The sequence below is a fragment of the Anolis sagrei genome, chromosome X (genome assembly GCF_037176765.1).
Source record: "Anolis sagrei isolate rAnoSag1 chromosome X, rAnoSag1.mat, whole genome shotgun sequence".
Lineage (NCBI taxonomy): Eukaryota > Metazoa > Chordata > Lepidosauria > Squamata > Dactyloidae > Anolis > Anolis sagrei.
This window is the reverse complement of record NC_090034.1, coordinates 46,336,490-46,359,395: the sequence shown is the minus strand read 5'-3', so window position 1 is coordinate 46,359,395 and position 22,906 is coordinate 46,336,490. Positions and strand designations below refer to the sequence as shown.

General features: G+C 45.1%; 1 protein-coding gene across 1 annotated transcript; it reads right to left on the bottom strand.

The window, feature by feature from the left end:
- Positions 1-1,789: 1,789 nt before the first annotated feature.
- Positions 1,790-22,585, bottom strand: TBC1D10A (TBC1 domain family member 10A). Its single transcript, XM_060785389.2, has 9 exons — positions 22,209-22,585; positions 12,340-12,439; positions 8,490-8,597; positions 8,273-8,379; positions 7,433-7,547; positions 6,489-6,554; positions 5,147-5,336; positions 4,816-4,970; positions 1,790-3,617 (listed from the first exon to the last, which is right to left on the bottom strand). The coding sequence occupies exons 1-9, from the start codon at positions 22,568-22,570 to the stop codon at positions 3,225-3,227; spliced, it is 1,596 nt and encodes a 531-aa protein (XP_060641372.2). The 5' UTR covers positions 22,571-22,585; the 3' UTR covers positions 1,790-3,224.
- Between the last annotated feature and the right edge of the window lie 321 nt (positions 22,586-22,906).

Below are 22,906 nucleotides of genomic sequence, written 5' to 3'. Positions count from 1 at the left end.
AAATGTATTTCTTTTATATATTTCAAACATATTCCTCTCTATATTTCATTTCTATGCCACTATTTCTGACATCCTGTTCAGCAGTTGCGGCATCCTAAGACAGACTTAATGATAGCTGAAATTACCCATTTGCAGCATGACCAAATGTCTCCCTAAAGCCCTATCTTTTCAGCCAGGCTAAACCCAAGGGTTTCTGAGGCCCTGGGGCCCCACAGGATTCCCCTTAGGCAAGCCTCACTCTCTCAGCCTCAGGAGAAAGCAAGGACAAACCCTCTAGTAACAAATCTTGCCAAGAAAACCCTGTGATATTGTCTTCAACTGTCGCAAGCCAACAATGATTTAGAGCGAAAGAATTGGGAAACCTTGGCCTGACGATGTTGGGACTCCAGTTCCCATATAGAACCACTAGTGAGGGATGGTAGAAATAGGGCTTCACCAATACCTGGCTCCCGGTTTTCCACTCCCAGGGCTCTTGCGGTAACAAAGACACACTTGGGAACATTGGACAAATCTAAGAATGCAATAAGAGAGAATGGTGTCAGCGTCCAAAAGCAGTTTTTACAGAGAGCTGTGTGTGCAGGTGGGTAAACAGCACTATCGCGAGTACAAGGGGCCTGTCAGCTCTGCAAACCTTCAATGAGATCCAGACTTTTAAAAATGTAGCCCAGGCTGCTCACGTGATTGTTCCCTGAGGCAGGGAAGGGGGGCGGGGAGGAATGATTTACGGGGCTGAAATAAACAGAGGCCAGGGCATCGTTTTGGCCAGGATTTAATCCAACTCTCACAGAAGCAGAACACAATGAGATCACTCCCCCTTTGCCTGGTCAGCAGAATCTCCCCGGCGAGGCCTCCCTGCTCTGGATTAAGGATTAACATGGGAGGATATTCAGGAGGCAAAAGGGTGTGACTTCAGCACACAGGCTTCAAAACAGATCAAGGGTGAGCAATGCGGGACTTAAGATTTTGTCTCACTCAATTAGGCCAGGTCTGAAAACATTTCTACTTATATTATGATTTAACACTAGTGGCATTGCTATCTGGAGAAAGCAACAGCCAACAATTGTCTACTCCTGACCAGAAGGGCAGCTGCAGAGGCCTTTTGACAGAAGAAAAGACTATGTACATGTCTGCATGGAGCAGTCACGTCAACAAGTGAAATGCAAGGAAAAGACTGGAGGTTGAATCCAGGCTTAATTTAGACCACGGAGGAAAATGTGGTAATCTGTCCAGAGACCGTCCTATACCCAAGGGGAGGGCCCCCATATGGGATCATACCTTGCTCATAAGCAGATCCCTGTCTCTGCGCGTACAAATATTATTCTATAGTGAACTCAAAGGAAGCATGCACCTTGTTTTTTTTAGAAGGGATAAAAAAGTTGTAAGGAAGTCCAACGTAATGGTGTCAGGTGTCTCTCCTTACCAGCGGCCCCTGAGCTGAGCAGGAATTCGTTTTGGAAACATCCCATCTCTGGCCTGCAGACTCACAATACAGAGGAACAACTCTCAGCCCTGTGTGCGTATGAAGGGAAAAATAAAAGTCTGCAACACGGCTTTCCCACAGAAAGGGTTGTGAGTTATCTAGATTATTATTGTGTAAAGGTATGTTTTTTTTTTCCAACCAAGGAGAGTGGAGGAAAGAAGCCAAACAAAGAGGTTGCTGCAATTCCTCTTTGAGAGTTGAATAGCAGGGGGAGGCTAGCCAGATTTCAGAATGCTGGCCTCCTCCTCCTCCTCCTCCCTGCTCCACTCCACTTTTTTTTTTTACATTCCACCATTCACAGACAGCAAATACCATTTACATAATTCTGGTTTATTGTGCTTTTGTACAAAACAATTTCTGTACTGATTTTCTTTTTTTAAAAAAACAAAAAAGTCCCCCACACACAGAAAACCCATCCCCTTGGTCCTGATCTGGTGCTGGGGGAAGAGGGAGAAGGCCCTCCTGACTCCTACAACCCAGAGAAACACCCCTGTGTTGAGACTCCTGGCCATCAAAACGATGGCAACAAGTGCTACAGCACCCATTCCCACCTCCAATCCTACATGTCGGTTCAAAGCTGGAAAGGTTTTCACTCCGTCAAACGGGAGACAAACGATGTGTCAACGCAATATTGCTTCCATCTTCTGAAGACAGAGACTGGGCAACAAGAGCCACTTTTAGTGTCCTAGAAATGGGCTGCTCTCCTGGGGAACCTGAACTGCATGCCACACCAGTGTAAGTGCTGGCTCTGTGCAACAAGTCTTTCCTATGAACACTGGTCCCACACAGATGGCAAATCCTGTATCTGATACAGCATCGTAAACCTGAACATTTGGTCAAGACAGCAGAGCTAAAAGCAGAAAGAATGTTTTCCATGTTTTGCAAGCTCTGCTTTAAGGGTGGGTTCCTCGCTTGCATTTGGAGGTGGATCATAATTGGTCACAGGGGGCAACAGGGAGAACCAAATCCAGAGGCAGCCTGATTGTTCCTATACAGGGGACAGAAACCCCCCAAATAATGAGAAGGAGAGCTGAACACTCCCAACCTGAAGAATGTCAAACCCAGCTCAGAACAGGAATGGTCATCATTAGGCACCCATCCAGCTGGACAACGGCATTGCTTTAAGTCAGCCACCTGGAAAAGCTAAGTGCCAGGACCAAAGGCCAAGAGGGATAAGGGAAGGGAGAACTCAACCAGAGAGCAGCACAGCAACTCCCAGGTCTGAGAAAGGAATGCAAAGCCCATCGCTGGACAAGTCTGATTGCATCGACAGAAGATTGGCCACTGGCAAGCATGCCAAGAGGTCAAGGAAGGGGAACTGGCTGCTGCAAGGAAAGCGTCAATGGCTGCCAGAATCTTAACACTGGCTTACTCCCACTAGCCGGGGCAAATGAACTAATGGTGGGGATGATGTGCATGATGCCCCATATTTCTATCCCTGCATGACTCACAGTCATTAAATGCTGCCTGTGAGCAGAGGGCATAATACTACTTCTGCCCGCCCGTAAAGAATGCCCTGTTTGGAGGAGGGGGTTATTTCATATTTCTGTTGCATTAGCTTTTCCTCCTTGTGATGCCAATGATATCCTTGATTCCTCTCCCTTGGCTAATACCCCCAGGTTCCTAGTTACCCATCCCTAACCTTGGGTTGCTGGTATAACCTGGCTGCAGCAGCCAACAAATTCAGCTTCAGGAGGAGGCCAGGTTAGAGATGGGAAGGTTTTGGAATAGGCGGTCACCCAGCTTACAAGTAAGTGTCCTCACTCTCCCGGGAGCTGAGACTCTCCTTAGACTGGTGGAGGAGAGAGGGGTCAGGCTCTAGCAAAGTCTGAGATCCGTTCTCTTCTGGAATGGGGCCATTGGCCAAGCTCCCTTTCTCTGAGCCCTCCTTCTTGTTCCCCTTTGGAGCCTTGGCCTTGCGACCCTTGGGCGAGAGCGTGGCGCCAGGGGGCAGGATAATTGAGGGAGAGGGCTCCAAGGCCTTGCGGGAATAGGGCTCAGCGTCACTGATGGCCTTGGCGCCATGGAAGCGGGGAGGGGACTTGCACTGCAGCTCCCCGCGGGTCTCCTTCCATTTCTTCAGTTGGATCAGATGCTCCCGCTCAATGTGGCGCTCTGTCACCGGCAACTCGATGATCTAAAGATGGGACAAAGAAGACCAACAAAATATTCAGGTGAGAATAAGACTGATATTAGGACCAAGTTAAGAGGCACATAGGCATCTTTTTTTTTTAAATGTCGTCTTCTCTGAACGTTTGCAGGCTGTAAATAATACATGAAGGGGCCACAGGGCTGCACATGAATCCTCCTCCCTAACATTTTCATCCTGATTTTTATGTGATCAGCATGAAAGTTCACAGGTAAACTCTAAGGACATTCAGTAGGATGAATTAATAACATCTTTGTCGATCTTTGTGCTGATCATGCAAAGGTTGGGAGAGGAGTGGCTGGGGATCAGCCATTCGCAGGATGTTGGGAGGTAGGTTTGGAGTAACGGCTGAATTGGGCTCTGCTCTCATTAAGAAGCCAGTCAAAAAGAGCAGCAAAACAAGTACAGACTTATTCAAAGCAATGCGTCCCAAGAGGAGTTTTTGCTGCTATTCTTGAACTGCCTGTTTGTGCAAAGGTTCGAAGGAGTTGGGCTTCTTCCCAGAGTGAGTCTGTGCACAGATAAAAGGGAATACTTCCTGTCTTGGAAGCAGAGCCAAACTAAGTCTCAGAATATCTTGTCCATATGCAAACAGTGCACAGAAAGGAGGCACTGCTGAATGAAGCCTAATGCCATGGACAGGATGACAAGCTTTCATCTCACACTAAAATGAAGAACTGCCCTGTTCCCTTTTGTGTGAGACACGAATTACAATGTACTGAATATTACAATGTATATGCTAGCTAAGCTTTCAGAAAAGCACTATCATGTTGCTAAAATAGAACAGTAAGTTTGGGTTTTGATATGAAAGGAAGTATTGCATATATATTTCAATTTTGCCTAATTTTTTACTCACTCACTTTCCCTCTTGGCTTCAAACTTTCCTGAAATGTTACACCTCTAGGTATGACTGGCAGTTCACCCTAGATTGTTCTAAAACACCTAGCCTAAAAGCACTGCTGAATTTCCTCCCCATGTTCTTATTACTCTGACCCACACTTTCTCCCAGAAAAAAATAGTTGATTCTTCGGAAGCAAGAATTAGATGTCGTTTGGAAATTCTGAGATAATGCCTGCCAACTCAGGCTGCCATCTGAGTTAAGAGCAATGCTGATGGAAGCAGCTGTTTCATGCAGATCGGGATTACAAATGCATTAGAGCTGCACTCAAAACCTCTCCTGTTTTACCTCTTGCACAAGAAAGGTCTCTTGCATAATCTTGGGGTTCAGTGCCCGCAGTCGCTCCATCGTCTCATACTGGCCTTGGCAAGACTTGAGCTTCTCAGAAGAACCCAGTGTGTATTTCAGCAGGATCAGAGCCACCCGGAAGATGATCTTGACTCCTGGAAAAACAGAAGTTTGAAGGACTCTCAAGAGGCAGGGTATGCGTCACCCTCCTTTTCCAGAACCTTTGTGGGGAGAAGTATTTTCCTATCAGGTCAAAAAGGGTACCCCTCTGTTGAGGCAAGGCAGGCACAAGGACGAGGTGTCTGGAAGTATATGTGAATAAGCCAGTTACCTTCACAGAAAAACATGTCCCAAACACGCAACACAGAACTCCAGGGCAAGGTCCTGGAAAAGGCACACATGAACCACTCTGTCATGTACAGGATAGGGTCGATCTTCTGCTTGCTCAGATGCTTGTAGGCCACAGGGGAGACCTTGTGCAGAAGTGAGAAGAGGATTTCCCCATCCAACTGGATGGCCTCCTGCAGGGAGAGGAGGAGGAAGAAAGGGCATCAGGTGGGACAAAAAGCAGCCAGGGATGCCATGGACACCTGCCTCCTTCAGGACATTGATTCAGGTCTCACTCTGCATTACAGAAAAGAATTTGATACCACCCGAAGTGTGGGTTTTATTCTTTGAGGGTACACCACCTTCTAACTCAGGGGTTCTCAAACTAAGGCCCGCGGGCCGGATGCGGCCCTCCAAAGTTATTTACTTGGCCCCTGGTCTAAACTTTAGACTTAGGGTCACCCTAAGTCTGAAACAACTTCAAGTCATACAACAACAACAACAATCTGAATTAACTTGACTATCTGATCAGTCAAAAAGCATGCCCACCATTGCCATTAAAATACTGGTAAGTTTATGTTGGTTAAAATTGCTCATCATTTTAAAAACTCTATTGTTCTTTCTTTCTTTCTTTTTTGCAGTACAAACAATCAATCTGCAATGTGCATAGGAATTTCTCCATGTTTTTCTTAAAATATAGTCTGCCCCCCCCCCCCCCAAACAGTCTGAGGGACAGTGAACCAACCCTCGGCTTTAAATGTTTGAGGACCCCTGTTCTAACTACCAGCCATCCAATTTCATTTCTATTAACGCTTTTTATTTACATAGTCCAGAATCTAAAGATATCTCCAGCCTTGTAAATACAACAAAAAGACCCCACCTCTATTTCATTTCTTTCTATTTTCCACTGATAAAGGAGAAATGTACTTTGCCAGGATGGAGGGTTCTGGATTTACAACTGGATTTTTAATTCTTCAAAAAAAACAAACTTTTCTGCCTTTCTTGCTCTCAGCATTCTAGAGATTATTTATTTATTTGCCATATTTATATACCGCCTTTCTCAGGGCGGTTTACAAACTGCAAAATTCAGTGCCCCCAATAACATAAAATATATTTTAAACATTAACATATAATATAAATGATAAAAACAGAAGAAACAATAAAAACAATAAAACACAATATTATTCAAGGTCAGGGAGAAGCAGGTTACTTTTGCATTTAGAACACCTAAACCAGGTTCCTTTTTCAGCCCAATGTCCTGCCACTGGTTTGCAGCAGCACCTCTTTTGAGGCCTAAACGAAAGGGAAAGACCCAGGCCAACAAACCATGAGTCCCCATCACTCACCAGCTTCTCACTGTAGTAGCCAGGAAGGTACTTCTCACATATCTGCACAAGGCACCAAAACGCTTGCTGAGAGCAGAAAGGGAACAGACGAAACAGGTGTCAGTCTAAGTACAGAGCTGTAGTTATAGCATGCATCTTAGATGACTAGTACCATGCACACCGGCTTCTTCCTTTCTAGCACTGCCAAATATTGTGAATTATTTTCTCTGTGAACGTATCTCTCTCTACGCCCCACCTCAGAGTTTAAGATCATCCAGGGAGGCCCTGCTTGCAGTCCCGCCTTCCTCGCAAACGCGTTTGGTGGGGACAAAAGACAGGGCCTTCTTGGTGGTGGCCCCCCACCTGTGGAATGCGATTTCCAGCAAAATTAGGTCAGCTCCATCCCTCCTATCCTTCAGGAAGAAGCTCAGGTTTGACAATAATTACAATGTTTTTAGATTGGATTGACAGGCTCTGGACTGGGCCGTTGGTCGTTGAATCAAACTCGGATATGGCTATATGGTTAATAATAATGTTTTAAATGGTTTTTAACTTAATGTTTTATTTACAGTGTAATGTTTTCATTATAATGTTTTGTATGTTGCTAGCATCAAATTGCTGCTGTTGTAAGCCGCCCTGAGTCCCCCCTCGGGGGTAGAGAAGGATGGGGTATAAATGCCTGAAATAAATAAATTAAATTAATAAATATTTTTTTCTGAAGCACTTTGTCCATTCACTGTCAGGTAGGTGTCAACAGAGAAAGGGGATCATTCCACCTGCCCTATCCTTATTCTTTTCCCCCCTTCTTTCAATCTCATCACAAGGAGGAGGAAGACTGCTGAAAAGGTACAGCTCAAGCTTGTGATCACCTGCCAGCTATAAGGACAGTCTCACATTCTTCTTCTCTCACCCGCATAACCAGGGTGAGAAACAGGCAACATATGATAGGAAGGGACCAAGCCTACCTCCGCAGGCATATGCATCAGCAGCACGGCTGCAATGGGGGCCTGGGCTTGGCAGTAGCCTTCCTCCGGCCGAAAGAGCGTGTAGGCCTTCAGCACCCGGAACAAATCTTGCTGCCTGCAAAAAGACTCAAAGGTTGTAGAATAGACACAAAGATGGGGGATGAAGGAAAAGAAAGGCTGTATACACGGCCACAGACATTCTCTTAGGATGAAGGAGGCAGAGTGTTTTCCTTGTGTCACTCCCCTTTTGCAAGTCAGCTTCACCTACCCCCTGCCACTAAATCACAGCTGCAAAGACATCTGAATAGCATTTGCAGAGCGATGTGAAATGGCAGCATCACAGAGCTAGGCAACCTGCTGCAAACACCTCCAAGAAAGCTTTGAAGCACCTAGGGAGGGTAGGTATGGGCTGAATTGACTCGTTCCACAGACAGGGAATCAGAAGAACAGAACAGGAGCCCTGCTGGTTCTAACTAAAGGTCTTCCTGGTTCGGTCTCCTGTTCCCACAGTGGCCAAACGGTTCGTTGCTGGAAGCCCACAAACAAGACAAGGGTATAATGGCACCCTCCTACTCATTGTTCTCTGGTCAGAGCTTAGAAATGTCATTTCTGACCTGCAGTGACCACACTGGCAGGGGATTAAGAGAGTTACAGCCTGCCAAATTAACTTTTTGAAACGTTGCAACTGATATATAATTGCATATTATATACTGGAGATAAAATATAAGCATCATAACTTGTAGCCACTGAGAGCCAGCTAATATTTGAATCCTAAGAAAAGAGATTTCGCAGTGATGCACAAGAGCAAAAAAAAGAGCAGAGCAGGAATCTCCAGCTTACCCATGGCCTCCACGAGCCACAAACATTTCATGGAATGGAAATTGCCGGTGGAGATCCCGTTCAATCACATCCAGCCATTTGGGATCCCCCGGTGCCAAGTCCAGCTCCTACAAAGCAGACAAGGACAGCTTCTACAGAAGTTGCAAAAGTCTAACACACTTTCCTTGGGCGATTTTGAGGTTCATGTCCCCATCCCTTCTTCCAAAAATGTTCTTACATCAAACTTGCCAGCATTCTGCTCCAGCTTGACTTTGCCCCCTGAGAGATATTGCCAAGCCCGGCCACGGAGCGATGGTGGGATCCCCTTCTGGCATCTCAGCCGGATCTGAAAAAGGCAGAAAAGCTGCTGCTGAAATTCAAAATTGACACACAAAGTAGGTCCGCTGCCTTTAGGTGCAATGAAAGATAAAGTCCCCTTGTCGGAATGAAAGACAACATCAGTTCCAAGTCTGTGGCTTTTTATGCAAAATAAGAGAAAGCACTATTTCATTTTTCATGTGAATCACTCCACTGAATGCCTTATATCTGTGGATTAACCTCTTTGTTTTCACATTATATTAAGGAGTTATATGAAAGCACGGAGGTATAAACATACCCAAGACATGTACAATACAAAACACACTTCACTGCAATCGACCCAAAAAGAATTTGTTAAAACATGAAAGCATCAGCTGCAGTGCTTAGTGAGTCACAGAGTGCATTTGAGGCATCACTTGTCTCTATGTAACATAAGTGGATTGGTGGGATGGCAAGAGTCCTCTAATAAGCAGTTGAATGAGATCTCACATTTTATTTAGAATAGTTGCTCATTTTAACCTGAATTCGATTCAGCTTTTCCCTACTTAGCAAAGACTATCTAAGCAGCTGCTCAAGGGAGAGGACCGGGAAGCTCTACTAGTGGAATAGACTTAAAAACATTCAACAAAACCTACATCTGGAGATCACACTAAACCACGGTTTAGCAGGATGTGACCTTTTCCCAAAATGTGCATGTTCCGCTCTCTGAAACAAACACAAGGTGTTAGCAATCTGTTTCCACTTCTGGTTAATGGAAACGGTTACGTTTCCAGACTCAGAGTTCTTAACAGTGTATTACGCTATGTTTTGAGAGTGTGATATTAAAAATTCTGGTTCTAGGGTGCACTAGATCTTTCATCAGGAACTTTTAAGGGTTCTGATTATGTCTATAAGCAGATGGATCCCATTACAACAGATGAAGGGAGGTCAAATGATGTTAAATAACTTCGATTTTACATTTAAAACACCTTAGACAGTATTAATTTGGCCACTAGCAGATGGATGTGTTCAATGTCATCCACAGGATACTTTTTTGTCCCAGCAGATCAAATAGAATCCCTTCACAGAATTCAAGGGAAGGCAAATATGCTAGGGAACAAATCCAGGCTTCATGGGAAGGCATCAGAGTTTGCTGGGACAGCATAAAGGCGCTTTGAAGGTCCAGGGCAGACTGAGGAGTCAGCAGTCTGGGCCAGGCCTTGTTGCTACAGAGCGTGTCGGGAAAGCCAGGGGCAGACAGACTTCTCTCCTCTCCTCTCCCCTCCCCTCTGTGGGAAAAAGCCACTTTTCCTGCTAATGACGGAGCTCGTGCTTCCGCTGCTGATGCCTTCTGCCCAATGTCAGAGGCATGTCTACACAAGGACACCACCCTCCTCAGCCTTAAAGTAAGGAAACACAGACCTGCTCTGCAGCTCAAACCTGGAGTGAGCACCAGGGACTCCAGGTTCAGCCCACTTCCAGAATGCAGCAACTGGCTTCCCACGGGGGTGGCGAGCTGCTAGAAAAGGCTCACTGGAGTGTACTGCCTGCAGATTTGCTCTCAAAGTCGACAGCCTGCTTGGGAAGTGCCTGAGGCAGCCTCAGGAACCAACGTGAGACCTTGCTAAGCTTCGGTCCGCCAAACAAAACCTTCCCCCACCCTCAGGAGAAGCCCATTTAAGCCGAATGAGACACAACCGGCTCAGGATGCAGACTTCAGTGTTTCCCATTGCTGAATGGAAGTCACCCATGCAGAAAGATTACAAAGGAGGGGGGGGGGGGCATTTTGGAAGGGGATAGCAATTCTATAAACTGAGGCGGCTTTCCTAGAGGACAGATGTATGCCACTTGCCCCAAACTTCTCCCCTCTCCAGTTTGAAGCAGGACACTTTAGAGAACACTGGTTAGATTGCCTGTGTGATGAAGTGGAACTGGGAGTGCTGGACCTTGGGCTCTGTTTCAAAGTCTAACTTAAACAGAAACTTAAGTAGTTTGCTAGCCTTCTGGGAAAGAAAAGAACCAGTAAGGTTTTGGGGACAGGTCTTCTGCATCCTGTAAAACAACTGGAAAAAAGAATGGTGGCTTTTCAAACACTATTAAAATTCCAGCTCACGTCAGCCCCAGCCGGTATAGTCAATTGTCAAGGATAATGGGATTTAATAGTATTGAGAACCAACAACATTCTCTATCCCTGTTGTACAAGCTGCTTCTCTGTGGCCTATACATTTTGTTAGACACATTTCTGCTAGCAGATCTATGTTGCCTGTCCTGTTGCTGAGCATTAATATTCATACTGCAGATACTTCCACACCTTTGATCGTCGGAACGGAAAGAGGACAAGATTAGGCTGCATCCTTCTACGCCCAGACTATCATAACAGAGTCTTCCTCTATGTTCCCTCTACCCCCTTACTGCTATTCTAACTTTTGCACTTGTCTATGTGGGTGCTAAAAGCCAAAACAAAACTTGGCTACCCCCTACTGCTGTGGTCTGGTTCCTAGGAGGGGCTTTCATATCAAAATCCTGTATAAATCAGTTTAAAATGTCACCAGACACTTCAAACCGAGTTTCCACAGTGGGGAGCTCCTCGCCAATTCAGTTTTACAACAGAAAATCAGTGGCACAGAACCGCATGTTCAGAGAACGAGAAGGGCTTGAAATGCCAACAGTGCAATGTTATCCTGCCTGGTGATTTCATCGGCAGGAAGGAAACAGACAGGAGGCGCTCAGCTGGATTCAGCTTACTGATAGCTTAGTTACAACAGACCTAATACAAGCTCCTCTGGATTCCAGAAAGATTCCAGCTTTGCAAAAGGGAGCGGGGGGGGGGGGGGAGAACAAAATGGGAAACAAAGCAAGGACGTTGGAGCTATCTGGGCCCGCAGTGCCTAAATGTTTAAGTGACCCCACTGTTATGGAGAGGGGGCCAGGAACAAAGAGTGCTCTCTGGCAATGCTTGATCCATCCAACTCTTCAACTGGGGAACCAAAAGCATCCCCTTTAGAAAAATTACTTCACAGGGAGTTCACACAATGCCTTTGATGTTAGTTCCCCAACCTTGACCCAAAGATAAGAGGAAGTAAACCCCACTGTGTCTCTAGCCTACCAAACATGGTTTGGAAGAAAAATAATGTTATGTTTGAACCATCCTCTTCAAAGGCATAGTTGGGTTAGTCTGTTGATACAGAAAGAGCTCCTGTAGCACCTTTGAGAGTAACCGAAAGAAAGACGTTTGTAGCATAGGTTTTTCTAGACTCAGTCTCATCCGTCTTAGGAAATCTCTCCTCCTTTTGCCGGTGGGTTCTACCTGATGGTTGTTTTAATAACAGAAACAATCATGCAATGCTATGTAAATCATAAGTATTATTGGTGCAGATCCTTCACAGACAGAAGGATGAGTCACTGATCTTGGCAGGAAGGGCAGACTGCTGCATGTCTACACAAAAGTCAAGACTGGCATGAATCCAAGAGTTGTTATCTTGGGATAAACCGATAGTGAAAGGCCCCAGAACAAAGAACAGGACTTCCTGGGATTCCTATCCTGGGTACACAAGGGCTGCTGATTCAGCACAATAAGAACAACAAAGAGGCCAACTGAATTTCTTTCCTACTTTCCACTCCAGACATGGCAATCTGAGCTGGGTCAAAGCAAGGAGGACTTTTTGGATACAGGGCAAATGCTGTCCCCAGAGCCTAAGGAGCAGCAGGAGGTAGACAAAGCAAGCTTGAGATAGACAATGCAAGCTTGGCTGCTCCTGCTTGCTCAATCAGGCCTTTGATTGGCAGCTCACCTTTTTGTGCTTCTTGGCCATCCATTTATCCCAGTTGTTGAGCATGTCCAGCCACTTGGATTCCCTCTGCCTCAGCACCTCCAGCGGCACATCCTCTGCCCTGGGAAGCAGAAGCAAACAAGACAGTTACCTCAATGGAAGAGTTGGAAGCCATCCACTATTTGAAACAAACAAGGCAGGAGATGTTCAACTTGTCCCTGCTTAGCTTTAGACTGGGGTTGTCAAGCAGCAGGTTCCCACATGGCATAACAATAATCACAGATTCCTTAAAATGGCTGGTTTTAATCTTGGTGTAAATACACAACAAATGAAGTATGTTTGTGCAGAAATAAAGAGTCGCTTTGCAATTTTCTGCCCCACCCATAGAACTGCTGAGAGTCTGGCAATGGCTTATAGTTATGTCCATGGGATTTCTTGATGCCTCCCATCCAAGCACCAACTCAACCAATCCAGATGATTTATGCATGAAACACACTTCAGGCCATACGCTCATATCCACACAACTAGGCTGTGGCTGTGACTCAACAACCTTTGCTAACTGATTGACACCACCGGCCAATATGCAGACGAGGAATTTGCACGCTGCAAGTGAATCTGCACCATTCTGTTGAACATTTAAGGTACAACCAGCCTAATCAAGTACATGTTTTAAGAATAATTTCTGGGGAATCCTGAGAAGTCAGTGCTGTGGGAAGGCACAATCTGTGAATCTGAAATTCTCAACAGGATTCTGTGACAAGGGGGAGCCATAACTGGCATCTATCCTGATTCTCAGAACAGAGTAAAAGTTGTTTAGCTCAGGGCTTCAGCCTGCTCCACTTTTCCTCAATAGAGTACACTCCAGTTAGGACACAACATCCCATGCATGCAGATAAGCTAGCGCTCCCACTTTGCCATGGATGAGTCCCAACCCCAAAAGCAGGGTGTGGGTAAGGCTCCCCACAACGAAGGAAAGCCCCAATTGGCACAGAGCAAGTGCCAGCTAAGCAAGTACCATTCGCTGATCTCCCATCTGCAAATCAGCTTCAGGCTAAATTTTCAGAAGCTGGACCAGGGGATCAAGAGGAGATAGGGAGGGAAAGGGAAGTAGACCGAAGAAACACGCCTGGCTCACAGCTGAGCTGGTTGTTCTCACTTTCTCTGCCAGAAGGGTGCATTTATGGAATTACTAAAAAGCCAAAGCCACAGTCCACTTCCTCCCCTCCCAGCCTCTTAATGAAGAACACAACCAAAGCAGAAGGGAGAGGTCGGTACAAAGTCCCACTCAGAGAATCCCTGCATTTCAAAACGGGTAACCCACAAGATGAAAACCAGCTAGCCCCAGAGTGGCATGGCAAGTAGCTCACCGGATGCCTTTAAGCATGGCAAAGTGACTCTTGGGCACCCAGACAGCACCCAGCACATCAGATATCCCAACACAGCTGGGAATCTTTTCAGAGCATTGCTCTCTGAATATCTTGGTTGTGATGGATGTAAAGAGGTTGGGGCCGGGGGAGACTGGGAACCTTCCAGCCAAGGCTCTGGCTGTATGTTTGGAATGGAGTCAAGGGTTTGAGCCCACTTCCCACTGAAGGGGCCTTTGTGTAGAATACTTCCATGAAAAGGCTGGAGAAACCATCAGGGGTTCAGGGGCTGTGGGACAAGTTCCTCTTTGTTTTCACAGTGGGATCGGATGGAAACAAGCTGTGAGGCAGAACGTCATCCAGCTGCCTCAGAGGAAGGCAGCTTGAGTACATTGGGTTTACCCGTCCATCTTTTCAATAGGCTTCTGGCCATTCATCCTTCCAGAGGCATTGAAACCTGGCTGATCCCAGGCTCCAGAGACTGGGCTCTTGTTATCTTTGCAGTCTCTCAATCAACAAAAACACATTTTCCCATTTGTCCAGTGGAAAAGAATGAGCATTTGAAGGAACACTGAAAAATTGAAAAAATAAAGGAAAATGTAAGAATGAATAAAAGGCTTTAAGAGAAGATTTAACTGACTCGGAACGCCAGGAACTGTGCTGTGTTAAGATTTATATCTAAAACAGTCTATAGAATTAAAGAACAGCAATGCCTGAATATATGATATATACAACTCTCAAATGCATCTCAGCACCAACATAATGTATATGCTTTCTAATGTCTATGAATACAAAAAAGTAAAGGCTCAGATTTAGCTATTCATCATTCAAAAACGGATTCTGATTACAGACTTGTGATGAAAGCATTTTCAACTATATATTTACTGTTTATTGTTAAAGATCAACCAGGGCTCTCAACTGACCCAAGTTTTAAAATCCAAATTTAACTGTTACAGATCTGTACCTGTGCGCACAGACATAAACCAGTAATTACACTACTTGGTCTTTGAGCCAGGCACTCAATTGCATAGTTCTGGCCTTCCATGGTAATAATATACTTCTACTCAGGTTATAAACAAATGGAGATAAACAGCCAGACCCCATTCCATGCTGGATTACTGTTTTCAGGCTGGGGAGACACCCAATGTTCGAGAGTCAGAAATCTGTGGATGTGGCAGAAGATCTAGGAGTTGGACAAAAAGCTGACTTGCACACAGAAAGCCGTAGCATCGGTCACCCTCTTACAGCAGAACCTACACAGCTCAATTTTTCCAGGAGTTCCCAAAAAAGGAGATGTAAGCCTGGAAATGAGCAATGCTGTCAAACCAGACTGAAATAAGAACGGGGCAACCAAATGATGCATTCCACAGATAGCTAGAAGTCATCCAGCCAGGCCTTTGTACTGAGGTGTGGCCTGGCTGAAAAACACCAGGATGCAAGTTTCCATCAGCGATTCAGGGCCAAAGAGCCAGCAGAGGCACTGAATTTCCTGGAACTCCATAGCCCTAGTAAAAACTCACACTACAGCTGGAAACAAAGCAACTTTCACTGGTCAAAAGCCTGCCCTCTTGAAAGCAATCTTGAAATGTATAGACTTACATTTCTGATAGACCTGTTGGGACATTCACAGACTTACTGGCCTTCAGAATCCCCGGCATGCCCTCTCCAGTCTCACCTGATAGCGAATGGGAAAATTCACATTGCCACCAGTCACTATCACAATCAAGTTCAAATGGAGGAGCCTTACAATAAGCCTGTGGCAATCAATGGGTATAGAATTATGTAATGTATACCTTACTCTCTATGGGCTTGAGGCTGCTCTCAAGAGAAATACAGCCAAACCGTTCCACAACACCCCCACACAGCTGCAGCAAGATATATACAACTACACTCAGTGTGTCATTCCACCCAGCCTTCCTTGTTAAAAGTCTGGGAAAACAAGCAAGTCTTAAAATGTTTGCCTAAAGGCCAGGAAGGACATACAACTCAAGCAATGCCTGGAAGATGGTGGCTGGACTGGCAGTACTAGCGGAGAAAACCCCCATTTGTTTTAAATAAAAGAGATCAAGCCACACCATTTACTTTGCTGTCAATAAAAGGAAAGGTTGGAAAGCAGAACTCTGTTCCCAGTCTTCCTATCAACAGTGTGTGTGGCGTAAGTGTGCCCCCAGGATAATCCCTTTTACAACAGTGAGTTCCACCACAATCCCTGCTCCGCCCTGGTTTGAAGAGCCAGATGGCATCTGACTGTCAAAGGGGAGAGGCCTTCTTTTGACCTAATTTCCAAGCCACAATCCATGCCCCACACCCCATCTCCTGATCCAAGCCATCCTTTTAAGAAAGCAGATACATTAGCCTCTTGCTATGATTTGCCAGTGGGGAACCAAGGGTGGGAGGCTACCAAATCCCATTTAAAGACATATTATTTACACAAGCTATACAAGGATTGCCAACAAACAGATCCCCAGCAGACAATGACTTTAAATGACAGATGCCCCAAATCTGACATTCTCATTCTGTCGGAGACAGCAGGGAAGAAGCCGAGCTCTACTCCACTCTGTCAGTCTCTAGAGTCCGTAACTTTTGTGCAGAACTCTTCATGGCCCATTTCTCTTACCTCTAAAGCTAATGCAAAGGAGATTTCTACTTGCTTTCAAGACCAATAACCCTACAACAGCCTTTTTGAATCAACTTCATGCCCTTGTGACCAGATATAAGTCTATAATGCCACCTGCAAAGTGGAAGCTGGTGAAAGGAAAATCAGCCCTGGCTGCATCTTGGAAGAAGATTTCCAGTGGACTTCAGAAGGATCAGAATGTTTTTTTCCTACTTCCCCTTGAGCTGGTTGTTTCATTTCGTATGAGCTTTGCATAAAACGTTCACTGAAACACATTAAACTGTATTTATTGTAACGGTTTGGGAATCTATCCCTATTCTTTTCAAGAAATTTCTACCCCCAAATGGCCACCCTTGTAGAACACATCTATGCTTTCTGAAGTGCACCTCTGCAGAATCCAACTGCCACTAACGCAAAGCACCATATGCCCTGGCTATAGATATATAAACTTAATTCCCTGTCTTGCTTGTGTTTTTCAAGGCAAGGCCAATAAAACATACTTCAAAGATATACTCAGCATACCATTTTTAAAAATTGTCAGTTTAAGTCTCTTTTTCAAAAACTCCCAGCTGCTAAGGTCTCCCACCACTTGCCCCAGGCACCTATCCAAGCAGGATGTGTATGGTCTCTACCAGAGCTACATCTGCTTGTCCTTAAACTTTGTTTTTCTTGCTCTCCAGCCCCTTTGTCGCTATCTTTCCTGGAAACAAGATATTTGGGGCCAAAACAATATCTAAAGTGCAACAGAACGAGGGTCGGTTGGAATACACACTGAACCCCTTCTGGCACACAGACAGGATGTGACAGATTGTGGATTCTGTTTTGTCAAAAGAGGACGTTCTGGCCCAAGATAGGCAAAGCTGTAGCTAAATGCTGACATTAGTAGGAGACACAGATTCAGTCAAATGGGTGGGACACCACTGAAAAGGCTGACTGTATGCTTAGCCAACACCCACCAGCTACCAATGCTATTTTAAGCATTTCTCTGCCCCTTAAAAAGAAACTTCATTTTAAAAAGAAGCATTCAACAACTCAAGATATGACCTTTTCCAATTTCACCTAGCATTTCCCCCACACTTTTTAGACACACATTTACAACTGTAAGGGTTAGAAACTTGTCTTGCTACTCAACAGAAGCTGAGATTTGGGGGAAGCCATGTTTAAGGAAACTGTTGCACAATCATGCCACGCAGCACTGCAGCTATGGATTTGGCCAGGAAAACAGTGTCAAACTGGTCAGGCAAGCACTGTCTGTTTGGATGTAGTTTATAATCAAGCACCAAATAAATATGCCTTGGGGTCAAAAGCAGCTGAACCAAGGAGCTCACATTGGTCCATCACCAATTGCCTCTTCACCAGCAGCATGGAAGAACTCACCATTAGGCAAAGCTGAGAGACACCTGGTTTCTGGACTTGCTTGAGCTTCCTTTCAGGATGTTGACACAACGCAAGCTATTTCTATCGATATTTGGCTGCCAAAAGGAAAGCTATGGCATATTTGAGCGCAGGTAACAGCTGCAAGCCATTAACACTTATGGAATTCCAAACAAAAGCAAAACAGAGATGGCAATAGCCTCAGTAGTACATTTTTAGTCAAGTTGGCTGTTGGCAGTTTATGCCAACAGCCTAGGAACATTCAGAGATGAAACAGCACCAAGGAGGGGAGGGGGAGTGAGAAACATTGCTATAATCAAATCCCGATCACAGCCATAGCATCCTAAAGATCAACTGGTTGCTTTGAGCTCTCATAATTGATTGAGAGATGCCGACCACTTGCAACATTGCAATATTTCAATAGCATTTCAGAAATCAAGAGAAGCCACGGTTAGGAGAGAAAACGTTTAGTTTGTATAGCATTTCGTGAATTTCAAATAGGATTTCAAACTGCCTTCAGCCACATGGATAAGGCAGAAATAGCTTTTATTACACATTGCTACAATTCAATGTGTTTTTTTGGGCAGGGGGAATTTAAGCCAGAAGATGGTTTCATTGTTTCCCAAGTACAAGCCATGTATGCTGGGTAGGAGATTTTTTTCCCTCTGTCTCCTGTCTCAAAACCAAGTGATGACAATGTGCATCAGTCTTGGCTGGAGGCCTTTTGGGCCTCCCCACTGTTTCCAGGTAGGCAAAGTCTGACAGTCTTGCTTGGTCACTGAAAAAGGGATGAAGCCATTGCTCATCTTGAAGAAAATGCTTTCCTCAGTGGTGCAGAATCCAGGGAAGGGCCATCTTGTGCTCATTCTCTCTCATTTAATTTTCCCTCCACCTCCAGCAGCTGCATAGTGTACCACTGCAGCTTAGCAATCACATTGCCCTTTGCCTCTACTGTCCTCAACGCTGCTGAGGCGGCAAAGGAAACTGCAAGAACAGGCCAGATTGGTAAGTTCCTGTCCCTCAAGAACCCCCCAAACTGCTGAGAACCCAGGATCCAAGTCCACCATTAAAGCAGAATAGCAAGACAGGGATGGGGACTCCTTGAACAAAGCGAGAGTGAAAGAGATTGGAAGCTGTCACTGGACCTTGAACCTTGCAGCTGTCCAATTAAACTACAAGCTCCTTCACCCCAATCTGCATGGGGCTGTTGGGAGTTGAGATCTTTTAGTGGATTAGTGGCCAACCCACCAGGACGGTAGAAGAAACCTTTAATCTACAACATAATGGCAACAAAAGGTCTCATCAATCTGATTTGGGATATAGTGACCTGCTCCACTATTCTGCAGCCTCTGTGCCCCCTCACAAATCCACACTTATTAAAACAACAAACAAGAACTCCTCCTTTAGGGGAAAGGCTATCCTGTTTTCTTCCCATGTAGAGCCTCACCCACTCTGCGAAGAAGCGCTGGTTATTTTGTTATCCACCCACTAGCATACTGTTTGTTTGGAGGCCATCCACTCCTTCCTTTCCAAAGCTGTGAATAAGCCTTGTCAATTTCACTTCCCCTTTTTCGATAGCAAAAAGCAAACTTGACAAAGCCAGGCTTCCTGGGGCCACGAGGAGTGTGGGGACGCTCCTCTGAGGAAAACCATAAAGGTGTTTTTGAAGCTTCACAGTGGGATCTGCACATGATTTCGCATCTTTTATCCCTTTCCCTGATCTTCTGAGTTTGATGCAAAAGAACTCGTAAGTGGTCTGTGATTAAAGTCCTTCACTCTACAATGGAGCATAGTTGTTTTTCTCTTATGATGTCTGCTTCTTGCCTGAAAGCTGGTGTTTTTCAAAAAATTGAAAAAGCAACCAGCAACAGCCTCAGTGATGCAATCCACCTGAGACCCATTTGCAACCTATTTCCAAGCCACAGCCCACCAACTCAAGAACAAGTGTTTTCAGGCCTGCATTTAAAAGTTATTTATCTGTCCTTGCTGCCAACTTTTTTTGGATGATTGGGTTACACTTTAATTGCTGAGGCCACTCTCTGGGAAATACCTCTACCAAGGAATCTCTCCCAGTTTTGCACAGGAAGAATACATTTCCAACCCGGAGCACTACACAGGATCCAAATAGTTTTGTTTTATGAAGGGTTTCTTCTGTTCTTATTGATTTCTGTTTTATTTATCAGTTCAGGCATTCCTTACAGTTCAGAACCTTGTCGCTCCATCGGTAAGAAAAAATAAAAGGTTAAATAGCTAGCACTATTTTGCAATTACTTTCTGAACGAACTCAACTTTTTAATATCCCAAACCAAGGGATACAGAATGCATTTTGTATGCCAAAAGTAAGAAAATTACTTTCAACCCATAATGAGTGCCCATGTGGCACTTTTGTTTGTTTGTTTTTGAGCTGTCCAGAAATTTGACATCTCTGCTCTCTGTTGTGGAAGAATGGAATCAGAGTTCCCTGAACTAAACTTGCGGCTTATTTCTTCCGCTTCTCAGGTGTTTCCAGGTACCAACAAAACTCCAGTATCTTGAGGAAGGGAAGGTCTCCAGCTATAGCTTTGTATTACTGCACACTAGGCTTCCAAGGCAACTATTCATCAACTTCTGCTTTCTGGGTCAGTCCTGGACCTCCGGAGATCCAGGCTGCAAAAGGAAGGGAAAGAAGGAAGGCCCTTCACTCAACAGAGTTGAGAGGTCATACTAAGGCACTGACCTTTGTCCTCCCAAAGGTACCCACTCAATGAGATCACTCAGTTCTGAGTTTGGCTGCTGCTCCCTAAAGGCTCCAAACCAAAAAGAAAGAGTGCCCCTGCCCATTGGAAGACAGCACAGCATTCTCCCATTGATTGGTAGGAAGGATTTCAATGTGTTTTTAATTGTATGCCTGTGTCTATGAGTTTTTTTTTCCAGCTGTGTTTTTCTCTACACATTTTGACTGTGTTGTAACCTGCCTCAAGGAGCAGCTGGCAAGAAATAAACACTATTATTACAGGTATTGCTGTTATTATTATTATTATTATTATTATTATTATTATTATGGTCAATAAAGGACTGAGCACCAGCAGGCAACACTTCCCAGCTATCTACATTTTGAGAGAATTGCATGAGTCTCCAGAAGCATAGGCAAACTTTGGCCCTTGAAGTGTTTTGAACTTCAGCTCCCACAATTCCTAGCAGCCTACCATCTCTTAGGAATTGTGGGAGATGAAGTTCAAAACACTTGGAGGGCTGAAGTTTGCCCATATGTGCACTATTTTTTTTTACTTATATCCCACTTTATCTCCATATGGAGACTCAAAGTGGCTCACAATCAAAAACATTACAACTTAAAATATACAATAATAAAACAGTGTATCATTACATATTATCAGTACTATTATATTTAATATATTCGTATTATTATAGTACAATATCACTATATATTATTATATTATATTATTGGTATTATATTGTATTACATATAATATATATTATGAGCCTAGCACAATATTGGTATTATATATTACTATATTGTACTATACACCATTATACTGCCTTATTATTAGTAATATTACAAGTAATATGAGATATACATTTTTATATTATACTACATGATTATACCACAATATATATAATACACTACCAATATATTATATATATTTAGTATTATATGATAAATTGTACTATATCAAAGTTGTAGTATATATAATACAGTAATCCACTCACCTGAGTTTATAGAAACTATTCTTATTAGTAGTAGTTATCAGCAGTAGTATATTCATATTTTGCCTTTCTCCTGATAAAGGGACTCAAGGTTAAATGAGTTTTAAAAGTTTTTTGTTCTGTTTTTTTAATGTTATGAGCCGCTTTAGGTCACATTTTGGGAGAAAAGTGGGGTGTAAATAAAGATGTATTATTATTGCTAGTCATTGCCTACCATGCATTGCTGTGGCCCAGTCTGTGTATATGTGTTTTGTGTGTGTATATATGCATATATGTGTGTTTGTGTATATATGTGGTTTTCCACATGCGTTGTAATGTTTAAGTCCCTTCCGCTGTGTTTTTCGGTGTTTTTATGAGTGATGGTCACTCCTTGGCCTGAGGGGTGTACTGTGTCCAAATTTGGTCTCAATTCGCCCAGTGGTTTTTGAGTTATGTTAATTCCACAAACAAACATTACATTTTTATTTATATAGATTATTAATAATAATAATAATAATAATGGAAAACCTAAAATCAAAATAAATGCCCAGTGTTTACAAAAACTTAAAACAAAACAGGGGATACATTCAAGCCTTCCAAATCTCAAAGCTGTATCTCCACTGCCCTAGAATCCAGTTCGAAAGAGAGAACTGGGGATGGGGACTTCAACTCCCAGAAGCCTCAGCTGCCTTAAGCAAGGGTGAGGGATTCTGGGAGCTGGAGTCCCAAAGAGCTGGAAGAGCCGCCGAGTGGTGGGAAGGGGCTCCCTCCAGCCCCTGCCGGGCAAGAAGCGAGGGCTGCGGGCCCTGGCGAGAGGGCCTCTGCCCGCGTGCAGAGTGTGCTGGACTCACGGCGCTTCCCGCCCGGCTCCGTCGCCGCCCTCGGTCACCAGGAAGCCGAACTTGTTGACGCGTCGCTCGGCCTCGCTGCCGCCCCCTAAGGAGCCCATCTCGGCGGCCTCGGCGGCGGCGGCCTCCTCCTCCTCGTCGTCCTCCTGGGCCAGCGGGGCGCGCGGCTCGGAGCCCATGCCGTTGGGGCGGGACGAGGCGGCCCCGCCGGCGCCCGGACCGTCCTCCCCGCCACCGCCGCTTCCTCCTCCTCCTCCTCCTCCTCCGCTGCCGCCGCGGCGCTTGGCCATGGCCGAACCTGAGGCGCCCCGCGGACGCTCCACTCTGCGCTCAGGCCGGCCGGCCGCGCCCATTGGCTGAGCCATCCCCACAGAGCCCGCCCTTGCGCCCCAGGCATTGGCCCGCAAGCTTTAAGAGCCCTCGCGCTCGCCTGCCCGTCAGCGCTTCGCCCCGCCCCTTCGCCAAACTCCTCCGCCAATCCCCTTGGGCTGTAGGGCCTGGACCCGCCCCCTCGTCCCAATTCCGCTTCTGGACGCCTTCCATTCAAGTTCAACATTGAGAGGTGGGCACGTTTTCACGAGGGCGGGGGGAGGAGGAAAAAAGAGGGTAGAAATGCTATTATCATTTGTCTGAAACTTGTGTGCCAGCTGTGCCTGTTTCTGGAGAAATCTGTCTTGGCGAAGGTCGGACATGCACCCCCC